Genomic DNA, 12474 nt, shown 5'->3' with positions numbered 1-12474 from the left:
TAAGCAAGTCTCCTTGACCCGCACACGGCTGTATGACGGGATTTATGTGTACCGTTCTGGGTGTGCATGTCTTACACTTCTTCTTCTCAGTGAAGCTCAGCTTTTAAACTCCAACAATCTAACATATCACGTTAGAAACCCAAAACAAGCATTCATTTGTCTTGGCAGCACAGTTTACGAAATATGTCTGTGTTCTCGATCGGCCGGAACTATGGCAGGAACTTGAAAGCATTTCTTGGTCCAGCACCTCGGCTTGAGTGACAAAGGACCTGACCAAGAAAATCTAATCAGTCTGGCACTGTAGGGTCTTGATGTGTGAGAAGTGAGAAACGAGGGATAGTGTTTGATGAAACGTGGCTTTTGCGGACAACCCCCCTCTCGCCCCTCAAAACACAACACGCACACACTCAAACAGAAAAAAAAAAGTGAAATGTCAATAAAAGTACAGCGACCAGTGTCAGAGATGCTGGACGTCAGCAGAGGTTTTGTTTTCGTTTTTTGTTCAGGAAACGATTTTTTTATATTTTAGGCTTTGTTACATTTAGTCAAGTTTTGACTAAATGTTTTAACATATTTTTGTTTTGTGTTACAAGAAAGTCTTGATCGAGCCAAGTACGGCCTGAGCAAAGACTCGACCCCATGCCCAGTTCTCTGGACCAACAATAGGACTTCTAGCAAAGGGTGTGTTACAACTTTGCTTCCAACGCTTTCTTCAGCCCCAATCGGAAAGATCCCGGGGGGTATACACAGATGGGAGAATTTGCGAGACAGCAGGGAGGAAGCGATACCGTCAATTCAGACATTTGTCACGGGCTTATCGGCGCGTGTCTCTGGCGTGAAAAGTCACGTCTGGCAGGCAGGAAGTACAAGGCGCAGTTGTCGTTCCCTTTCGGTGTCTTGTGGTCTCGGTCGCGTTTTAAAAATCTGGTCGCGCGTACATTTGTGGTTGATTTCTAGTTAACCACGGAAAAGATCCTGTAATCCATGTCCATGTTCGATGGGTTGTAGGAACACCAAAATAGCATGCATCCCCCGAAAGCGTCGCCTGGCTGCCCAGATAGCGGGGTATAGTAAACGGCCACAGGGCTGGACTAGGCTAAGAGGAGGGGGGGGGGGGGGTGCCAGTGGTGGTCCAGGGGGAAGTTCCCCCTGGCGGGGTCAAGGGGCAGAGCCCCTTGTGGGGGCCGGTCAGGGGGCTCCTTTCATGAAACGGCATAAAATAAACAATAATAAAAAATGTTTTAAATAAGTGAGGTATATGTTTAGGCTAGGGGGGGATTGCGCAACCCCCATAACCCCCCCCCCCCCCCCCCCCCCCCCCGGTAGTCCGGCCCTGGGCCATACAGGTAACAGCCGTGTGACTTTCAGCCCATCAACGAAGAAGCAGGGTCGATTTGTACCTGGTTATTTGTTGTTGTCGCGATGTGTACTTGGTTATTTGTTGTTGTCGCGATGTGTACTACTACTTGGTTATTTGTTGTTGTCGCGATGTGTACTACTACTTGGTTATTTGTTGTTGTCGCGATGTGTACTTGGTTATTTGTTGTTGTCGCGATGTGTACTTGGTTATTTGTTGTTGTCGCGATGTGTACTTGGTTATTTGTTGTTGTCGCGATGTGTACTTGGTTATTTGTTGTTGTCGCGATGTGTACTTGGTTATTTGTTGTTGTCGCGATTGGTCTAATTCATCATTCGAATCATTTAGTATTGCTTTTCTTCTTTTGGATCGCTGGCAAGACCGGAAGCACATGGCTGGTTGCTTTGTTGTTGTTGTTGGCCTAGTGTTATTTGATCACTTTACGCATTTGTAATCTGTTCATTTTCTCACCCCTTTCTCCGTCGCCATATAACCTTGAACGGTTGAAAACGACGTTAAACACCAAATTAATCAATAAATCTGTTCATTTGTCTTCTTTCATTCAGATGGCTCCAAATCAGCTGAGCTGGTCATCGATAGAAACATACAATTTAATGTGTCCATTAAATTGTTTGATTTCCGTACACTTTAAAAAAAACCATCGCGAGAAAAGCCAAGAGCTGGTACAGATCGCAAGGGTCAAAAACTTGGCATGACAGAATGCCATCTGGCAGTCGTTTATACGCAAGTCTTTCCTTCTTCAAGCAGACGGCGGATACAGTGCGAGTTTGCTGTTCCTGAAATAGGAAAGCTGAAGCTTGTTACTGGTCAAACCATACATCACTGTTTGCTGAGCCGCCCTTCCTTGGACCCCAGCAGATGCTCTTACAGTAACAGAAACTTTGAGTCAGTATCACTAAAAAGTATTGAGTCTTGTACAATAGCAAGCAATTAGCACGTACGCACGCACGCACGCTCGCATACTTTCAAACAAACACGCGTTTGTGTTTGGACAGGCCAGTCACATAGACCGAAGGAGGAAGAAGAGAGGTTCTATCCAACGGACTGGTCAGCCACCGTGATGTGTGTGTTTCGGTAATAATGTCTGAGTAACGTTTCGCTGTTAATTGGCTGATGTTCATAGACATCTTTGCAGATGGCAAGCAAATAAGGGATTGGGCTTAACTATTGGTCAGCATTGGACACAATGGCCTACAGACTAAATCAAGAAATATAGAAGAATCGTAGTTTTATTCAGTGCCTCTTGGTGCACTGGTCAGCCAGCATTGATAACGGGAAGTTGTGGGTTAACTAATGCCCGAGTGCCGTTTCTTGGCTTCTTGGCCCATGTCCATGGAAAACATTGCTTCTGGCCACGGGCGTATGTATAGAGATGAGGGAGGATATCTTCCCGTCAAGGCCGGGGGGCATGTTTGGTCATCGAATATCGGGAGCTGATGCCAAAGAAAATTGCAGCTCGTCAGTGCTGTTTGAAAAGTGTTGACGAGAATTGCTGACGACGATTATATCAATAAATTGAGAGGATGGGATTCCGGGCAATATTGTGGGTTTACGTTATCATTAGTTAATCTAAAACCTAAACCTATAGTCTAATCCTAAACTAATTCATACGGGGATGCTTACCCTACAGCTAACTTTAAAACTATTGTGAATGGCTCACACTGAGGCAGACACATATCACTATTGTGAATGGCTCACAGACAGGCAGACACATATCACCGTTTTGCGTACGTTCATGTTGAAAGTTTGACAGCAATAACTGTTTGTGATGAGCCGGCACAACATGATTTTTGTTGTTGTTTGTGATGAGCCGGCACAACATGATTTTGTTGTTGTTTCAGCTTTGACTTTAGAATAATTCAAATGCCTGAGAGCTTGACTCTGGGTGGTATTCCGTTCCATTCGCACAGCTCTTAATATCTTACCCTAACCCTACGGTCTGATCATTTGACAAGGTTCAGGCTCTATGCTTTGTATGTGTAGACTTGTTAACATCGCCGGAGTGCAGAGTGTAGGAGGAGGCAAAGAAGTTGTGACAAAGAAATCCTTCCTTCGGGGGAAGAACATGTACATTTTACCACGTGAACCTATAATTATGTGTCTGGAGGCTTGGTTGCTGTCACAGAGATATCTCTGTGGTTGCTGTCCTAGTTTTGCTTCCCAAGGGATGCCTGTGTTTTGCCGGAATGTCATGAGAGAAAAGCTTTTCGGGTATCTATTACTTCCTTTTTACCCTCCAGTCTGTAATTCAATAGACCGTGGGATTATTTAGCTGACAGCTCTCTCTCTCTCTCTCTATTCTGTCTCTCTCTCTCTCTCTCTCTCTCTCTCTCTCTCTCTCTTCTCTCTCTCTCTGTCTCTCTCTCTCTGTCTCTCTCTCTCTCTCTCTCTCTCTCTCTCTCTCTCTCTCTCTCTCTCTTACTCTCCCCTTTGCTCAGTTCTCCCGTCTCTATACACACATTCCAAGCTCTCGGAGTCAATCTTTGTGGAAACACGTCCGTTTTTGCCCGAGTCGTGTTTTGCATAGCTGCACCATATTTCAGCAGCCGAAGTTAACCCCTGGACTAACACACTTCAATGAAATAACCAACCAGTGAAGTAGAAAAAGGGCCTTCCAGAAACACTCCAGAAAGTTCGGTTTCTTTTTCACCTGTGTCTTAACCTTCCTCGACAGTCTGGCTCGAAACGTCCATCCCCGACCCGAGGCGGGGACAAGCGGGTTTATTATGTGCGTGAAAATTGCCCCCAAGTTCGCCGCGCTGACACAGAGGGCCGGGGTGCAAAGGGAGGCTTGACGTGCTAGTAAAAAGCGAGGAATGACAGTGCCGCGCTCTGCGGCTCTGGAGACAAAAGGGTTGAGTCATCGGCTTTAGTTCCAGCCGAGGGGGACGGTGGGAAAATTGTGGCTTGCGTTTGTGGTCTGTCACCGTCCCTGTCATTTCTGCCGCAGCTATGATGCCTTTGGGGCAGACGATTCTTCACCGGCATCTCTTTGAAGAGTGTTGAAAGTAGAAGGACTACCAATCGGCGACTCATGCATGTACATGCTTTCTCAGCCGTTGTACGGTTTTGCAAATTGATCCGGGGGGGGGGGGGGGGGGGGGGTTCAAACATTACTGAAAGACTGTTACTGTTTTGAGGTTTGCAAAGTTGTTGCATTCTTGCTGAAGACAAAAAATGGAAATCTGGATAATGTTTGCTGTCGGCAGCTGTCTCTCTCTCATTCTCTCATTCTCTCTCTCTCTCTCTCTCTCTCTCTCTCTCTCTCTCTCTCTCTCTCTCTCTCTCTCTCTCTCTCTCTCATTCTCTCTCTCTCATTCTCTCTGTCTCTCTCATATTCTCTCTCTCTCTCATTCTCTCTCTCTCTAATTCTCTCTCTCTCTTTGTTTGTTTGTTTTGTTTTGTTTTAAATCGGACACAAGGCGTAGCTCCAGTCCACTAGGCGCTAGCTGTTGTGAGTTGTACACTCCGTTTTGAATAATATCTCGTTTCTGCAGTCAGACATTCACTTCAGTCGATATACTGACGTACGCTTTTGAGTCAGGACAATGGACGTGAAGGAAGACGAAGAAGAAGAAGAAGCCAGGAAAACAGCCCTGACGACAGTAACAAGCTGACAGAATAAGCAGAGAAAAAGTGTTAATTTGAGATCACCGTGTCAAGTGTATGGTAGAAGTGCTCCTTACCCAGATGTAGCAGTATCTCAAGCTCCTAACACTATACATATAGCAGTATCTCAAGCTCCTAACACTATACATATAGCAGTATCTCAAGCTCCTAACACTATACATATAGCAGTATCTCAAGCTCCTAACACTATACATATAGCAGTAGCTCAAGCTCCTAACACTATACATATAGCAGTATCTCAAGCTCCTAACACTATACATATAGCAGTATCTCAAGCTCCTAACACTATACATATAGCAGTAGCTCAAGCTCCTAACACTATATATATAGCAGTAGCTCAAGCTCCTAACACTATACATATAGCAGTATCTCAAGCTCCTAACACTATACATATAGCAGTAGCTCAAGCTCCTAACACTATACATATAGCAGTATCTCAAGCTCCTAACACTATACATATAGCAGTAGCTCAAGCTCCTAACACTATATATATAGCAGTAGCTCAAGCTCCTAACACTATATATATAGCAGTAGCTCAAGCTCCTAACACTATAGCACCGAAGGCGGAGATGTGGCTTTGTGTATACCTACAGATATGAACACGGCATCTACCAGTTGAGTCTGCCAATGTGGACAAACGAGAACGCACTTTAAAAAGACCTTTAGGAAACCAGTTTTATTCTAAACAACAACAAAGAAGTCTTTCTTCTCGGAGAGAGTCAAACTGTTATTAATAGCTTACCTGATCCACGGCACCGACTATCTTCAAGAGCCGCTTGGATGTGCGTATCAGGGTTTACAGTGCGTATTCCAGTAAGCCAGCGTAAGCCGGTGTGTCGGAATGATTTATTTCCCGAGGCCCTGAATACCTCAAAGTCTAAACAACGGTCTCAGACAGGGGAGTTGTGAACATAGACCCTATCATATGCTTGTTCTTACGTCTTTTACTTGTGTTTGAGTAATTGCTTTCAATGGCTACAAAAAGGCAGCATAGTGTCAACTTGGGCCAGACCTCGTGGGGGAAAGAGCGCCTGGCGCTCAGTCTAGCAATCCGTTCCCTCTTCGTAATCTGCTGTATCTCATTTGCCTAAGCTGTTAATGGATGTTGCTGGTCGTGGTAATTCGCTGTCCATAGCTGTTGGGCTGCACGTGGTGTGAAGGTGGACCCCTGTGGTCAATAGCTGCATGGTCAGTGGTGATGGTCAACGCTGCTGGTTATCGGTTGCATTATCTTTAGTCTCCCCTCTGACTCACAAGCACTTTGAGTGATTACATGAATTGTCCAGGTGTTGAAGGTAGAGGGTAGCCCCCCGCGGGTTAGGGGGAGTCCCATATTGGTTGGGACGAGAAAGAATTTAACCGATGCTCCCCAGCATGTCGTAAGAGGCGACTAACGGATTCTGTTTCTACTTTTACCCTTGTTAAGTGTTTCTTGTATAGAATATAGTCAATGTTTGTAAAGATTTTAGTCAAGCAGTATGTAAGAAATGTTAAGTCCTTTGTACTGGAAACTTGCATTCTCCCAGTAAGGTAATATATTGTTGCAAGCCCCTGGAGCAAATTTTTGATTAGTGCTTTTGTGAACAAGAAACAATTGACAAGTGGCTCTATCCCATCTCCCCCCCCCCCCCTTCCCTCCGTCGCGATATAACCTTGAATGGTTGAAAACGACGTTAAACACCAAATAAATAAATAAATAAAGAAAGAAAGTACAGGGTATCTGAGACTGGTGAGCCTGCTCCAAACAGCGTTGAGTTGAGTGCCGCGCTTGAGAGGGCTCAGATCGTCTGTGGAGGTAGAAGTGACTGTCTGTGGCATTGTTCAAAATAGAACCCATTCCAACAAGGTTATAAACTGGCAGGAAACAGACGTTAAAACTACTAACCGGAAATCCTGTTATGCAACCAAATGTAATGTAGCGTAACAATAGAAAATATTTCTTACAACCCTGTGGTTAGTGTGAACCACAGTTGATTGAGTACATGTTTTACATACCATTTTTTCTTCCTCGTTTTTACTTTGTAGATAAACTCAGTCGCCTCCATTTTCTCTGCTGACAAGAAACAGCAGTCATAATTATGTTGTCGTAAAAATAATCTCCAGAATCCAGGATACAACAGCTTGAAAAAGAAGGCGCCAAAAGTAACATTTTCAGGTCATGAAACCATACACTGATACAGCGATAATTGTAGCGATGTGAGCAGATCCCCTGAGAAGTCGGAGAACAAGCCCTGTTTGTTTTGCCAGCCCCCTTCCCTATAAGTCACAGCACAGGGCCAGCTGTTTCTTCTCTCCCGCTGTCACGAACTCACTTCATTGCGCTTTCTCTGTGCAGCGGTCTAATAGTCTGGAGTTGCCGTGACGTTGCATTGTTATTTAAATTATCTCTTCGTCTGCCGTGTCTGTCTCGCTACTACTTCTGCTAATTGCTTTGTTTCTACATGTCTATAGGTGTCAGTGTAAACGTGTTGGATGGAATGTATTGTCGGGACGAAGCCTTATAACTATTGGCCCAAGTCTGATTGCTTGAAACTATTTCGACCACAAAGGAACTGCTTGATAGAAAGCTAAAGATTGATCAAAGGCCGGGAGATTTGTTAAAAGTGTAATGGCCCAAGTCTGAAAGTACTCGGGGTTATTTTTGTGTGTGAGTTTTTGCTGGATAACAATTCATAGAACATTCTACCATTCTGTTTATACCTTTAGACCACTCTAGAGTCCCCCCCTCGTCTCTCTCTCTCTCTTTTTACATTTAGTCAAGTTTTGACTAAATGTTTTAACGTAGAGGGGGGAATCGAGACGAGGGTTGTGGTGTGTATGTGTGTATGTGTGTGTGTGTGTGTGTGTGTGTCTCTCTGTGTGTGTAGAGCGATTCAGACCAAACTACTGGACCGATCTTTATGAAATTTGACATGAGAGTTCCTGGGAATGATATCCCCGGCCTTTTTTTTCTTTTTTACGATAAATATCTTTGATGACGTCATATCCGGCTTTTTGTAAAAGTTGAGGCGGCACTGTCACACCCTCATTTTTCAATCAAATTGATTAAAATTTTGGCCCAGCAATCTTCGACGAAGGCCGGACTTCGGTATTGCATTTCAGCTTGGTGGCTTAAAAATTAATTAATGACTTTGGTCATTAAAAATCTGAAAATTGTAAAAACAAATGTTTTTTTTTAAACGATCCAAATTTACGTTTATCTTATTCTTCATCATTTTCTGATTCCAAAAACATATAAATATGTTATATTCGGATTAAAAACAAGCTCTGAAAATTAAAAATATAAAAATTATTATTAAAATTACATTTCCGAAATCGATTTAAAAACAATTTCATCTTATTCCTTGTCGGTTCCTGATTCCAAAAACATACAGATATGATATGTTTGGATTAAAAACACGCTCACAAAGTTAAAACGAAGAGAGGTACAGAAAAGCGTGCTATGCAGCACAGCGAAACCACTACCCCGCTGAACAGGCTCGTCAGTTTCACTCTGTTATGCACACTGTGACTTCCACAGCTTGACTAAATGTAGTAATTTCGCCTTACGCGACTTGTTTTTTCTCCCTCTACCTGCTGGATGGTGCACTCCCATAATTGCATTTCGTGCTTCAAATTGGAGGCAAGCGAAAAAAATGTTTGCTTGTCAAAAGGTTAGAGCAAAGAGCGTTTGGAGTTAGTTTCAGTGACGAGTCGGTGGGAGGAGAGGGGAGTCGAGTGAAACACATAGAGTGGCTACTTCTATCTTTCTATGGTTAGAGAAGGGAGTCGAGTGAAACACATAGAGTAGTGGCTACTTCTATGTTTCTATGGTTAGAGAAGGGAGTCGAGTGAAACACATAGAGTAGTGGCTACTTCTATGTTTCTATGGTTAGAGAGGGGAGTCGAGTGAAACACATAGAGTGGCTACTTCTATCTTTCTATGGTTAGAGAAGGGAGTCGAGTGAAACACATAGAGTAGTGGCTACTTCTATGTTTCTATGGTTAGAGAGGGGAGTCGAGTGAAACACATAGAGTGGCTACTTCTATGTTTCTATGGTTAGAGAAGGGAGTCGAGTGAAACACATAGAGTAGTGGCTACTTCTATGTTTCTATGGTTAGAGAGGGGAGTCGAGTGAAACACATAGAGTGGCTACTTCTATCTTTCTATGGTTAGAGAAGGGAGTCGAGTGAAACACATAGAGTAGTGGCTACTTCTATGTTTCTATGGTTAGAGAAGGGAGTCGAGTGAAACACATAGAGTGGCTACTTCTATCTTTCTATGGTTAGAGAAGGGAGTCGAGTGAAACACATAGAGTGGCTACTTCTATGTTTCTATGGTTAGAGAAGGGAGTCGAGTGAAACACATAGAGTAGTGGCTACTTCTATGTTTCTATGGTTAGAGAAGAGAGTCGAGTGAAACACATAGAGTGGCTACTTCTATCTTTCTATGGTTAGAGAAGGGAGTCGAGTGAAACACATAGAGTAGTGGCTACTTCTATCTTTCTATGGTTAGAGAAGGGAGTCGAGTGAAACACATAGAGTAGTGGCTACTTCTATGTTTCTATGGTTAGAGAGGGGAGTCGAGTGAAACACATAGAGTGGCTACTTCTATGTTTCTATGGTTAGAGAAGGGAGTCGAGTGAAACACATAGAGTAGTGGCTACTTCTATGTTTCTATGGTTAGAGAAGGGAGTCGAGTGAAACACATAGAGTAGTGGCTACTTCTATGTTTCTATGGTTAGAGAAGGGAGTCGAGTGAAACACATAGAGTAGTGGCTACTTCTATGTTTCTATGGTTAGAGAAGGGAGTCGAGTGAAACACATAGAGTAGTGGCTACTTCTATGTTTCTATGGTTAGAGAAGGGAGTCGAGTGAAACACATAGAGTAGTGGCTACTTCTATGTTTCTATGGTTAGAGAAGGGAGTCGAGTGAAACACATAGAGTAGTGGCTACTTCTATGTTTCTATGGTTAGAGAAGGGAGTCGAGTGAAACACATAAAGCTGGGCTCATTAGGGACGCGTCGGGCGCCATTGGGAAGTAACTTAATTTTGTTTTATACCCACAGGTGTCAAGTCACGCTGAGCTCATTAGGGGTACTCTAAGACCCTTCAGTACAACCTGTCAGTAATAGAGATGTACCTTTCTCTGTTGCAGGTGGACATGCCAGTGTTCTTCTACATCGACCCCGAGTTTGCCGAGGACCCCAAGCTGCAGGGCGTGGAGACAATCACCCTCTCCTACACGTTCTTTGAGGCCAAGGAGGGCTTCCAGGTCCCCCTCCCTGGTTACATGACACAGGCACAGTGACCTTCACCCTCTCCTACACGTTCTTTGAGGCCAAGGAGGGCTTCCAGGTCCCCCTGCCTGGTTACATGACACAGGCACAGTGACCTTCACCCTCTCCTACACGTTCTTTGAGGCCAAGGAGGGCTTCCAGGTCCCCCTCCCTGGTTACATGACACAGGCACAGTGACCTTCACCCTCTCCTACACGTTCTTTGAGGCCAAGGAGGGCTTCCAGGTCCCCCTCCCTGGTTACATGACACAGGCACAGTGACCTTCACCCTCTCCTACACGTTCTTTGAGGCCAAGGAGGGCTTCCAGGTCCCTCTGCCTGGTTACATGACACAGGCACAGTGACCTTCACCCTCTCCTACACGTTCTTTGAGGCCAGGTCCCCCTACCTCAGGCACAGTGAAATGTCTCAACCCTATTCGTACAGTACGCCTTACACGACACAGGCATATTTGAATCAATGAGGTTGAGAAAAGAATGTATCCTCACTCTCTTTGGTGGGATACTGGATGCCCTTGTCATATTCCAACACCTTTTTTTGAGACCAGGAAGAACTTCTGCGTGTGTCTGACGTGATCGTGTACGTCTACAGACACAGTGACAGTGATCACTTTGATCTGCGTTTTCTTCCAAACGAGGGACGAAAATTGGACATCTTTGACTTTGTGTCTTCGCGACTCTTGATTGAGTCCGCGGGCGCTTATACTGACTCCAGGGGTTGAAGAATCTTGAGACTTTTGATGTCAGAAGTTGGCTTTATTTTTTCTTGTAATTTTTATTTAACAATAACAGTTGTACAGAGAATACATGGTATTAATGAAATAAATGAATGATTAATTGATTGAATTAATAAGTTCTTTGTGTATGTTTTGTGTTGTTGTTGAATGTTTTTTTGCACCCCGTTTGACTCATGGCGCCTGAGAGGGCCAAACACAATCAACACATGTATCTTTTCTTATTCGTCGTTTGAATGATCCACAACAGCCATAATTCTCTATCTACCTCTATCTTTATGTGTACGCGTGTGCAATGTACGTGTTGATGCTATGTGCGCATACTGACAGGAAGGTAGTGTACGGCACTTGTGTTATTGCATGTTTCTGGGGAAATGAAGCCAAGAAGGGCCCAATCTGAATCATACATTCTGACGGCCGCACAAACATTTGTTCAGGCTCCCCACGGACGCGGTAGGCAATTGGCGGCAATTAGGTCTGGCCATAAATCGGAGGCGCCGTTTCTCGTACAGACTGCCGGGATGGAGGATGGGGGAATATTGATCTATGGCTGGCTCACCAAGGCTCTCTACTTCTTCCCAAGGTTATCCTAGACTTCTTGGCAGCTTGAAGTCTACTTCCTCTTTCATTTTACGATCTCTTAGTTGAGCTCATGCTGGCTTCTTTTTCTTTTTCTTCTCATTCTGTCTCTCCATCTCTGTCTCTCAATCTTTCTGTCACTGTGTCTGTCTCTGTCGCTCGCTCTTTCTCTCTCTCCCTCTCTCTCTCTCTCTCTCTCTCTCTCTCGCAAAAATCGTGTCAAAGGATCAGTATGTTTCCATTATGTGAAAGAATGATGCAATCAGAGCCTGAGCCCTCCTCGCCCAGACGTCGACTGTAAAGGGGGACAACTTCGCCAAGCTCAGAAGCTCTGAATGAGACTGATGTTGACATGAGATCCGAAGTCACGAGGTCAGCTAGTAGGTGAACCTTATAGCCCAGTTTCTTGATCGCGTAGCTTAATAAATTAGACACGTAAGACACGAGGAAGTGATTATTACATTTCTGCACAGTAATCCGTTTAATATTCGATCAGTTTGCGTTCTATTTTCTTGCTGATGAGCTGATCACCACGAAAACGTGGAAGGACGGAAGGAAGCAGATATAGCACGTGTATTACACTGGCGTGTGTGTGATGTCACGTGGTACATCAGTTTCGTTAACGTTGTTTGTTCTGTTGCCTATAACTGATCATATGACTGCATCACCCTGGAAGTGTTGAATAGAAGAAATGCCTGTCGTGTAGGTTTCAATAGTAAGATTATTAACTGACTTTTCTGTTTCACCCATGCTTGCTTTGACTTGACATCTTCTTTATTTTGCTGTTCATCAAAGCTCCCCGACGCCAAACGGCGTGGTACATTACTTGTAAACGGCCTTCCTGCGGCTGTATTAACACATCGATCAATTGATCT

At 44.2% G+C, this 12474-nt stretch overlaps 1 protein-coding gene across 2 annotated transcripts in view; it reads left to right on the top strand.

Annotated features, from left to right (window-relative positions):
* Window positions 1-11128, top strand: part of LOC138960383 (cytochrome c oxidase assembly protein ctaG-like) — a 75655-nt gene extending 64527 nt beyond the window's left edge. For both annotated transcript variants that reach the window (XM_070332279.1, XM_070332280.1), the window contains exon 6: window positions 10147-11128. In XM_070332279.1, coding sequence (XP_070188380.1) covers window positions 10147-10299 — 153 coding nt within the window. In that variant the 3' untranslated portion in view covers window positions 10300-11128. The remainder of the gene's footprint in view (window positions 1-10146) is intronic.
* Window positions 11129-12474: the final 1346 nt, after the last annotated feature.

The sequence above is a fragment of the Littorina saxatilis genome, linkage group LG2 (genome assembly GCF_037325665.1).
Source record: "Littorina saxatilis isolate snail1 linkage group LG2, US_GU_Lsax_2.0, whole genome shotgun sequence".
Taxonomy (NCBI): domain Eukaryota; kingdom Metazoa; phylum Mollusca; class Gastropoda; order Littorinimorpha; family Littorinidae; genus Littorina; species Littorina saxatilis.
Note: the sequence above shows the minus strand (reverse complement) of the source record. Positions and strands in the feature narration are given on the sequence as shown.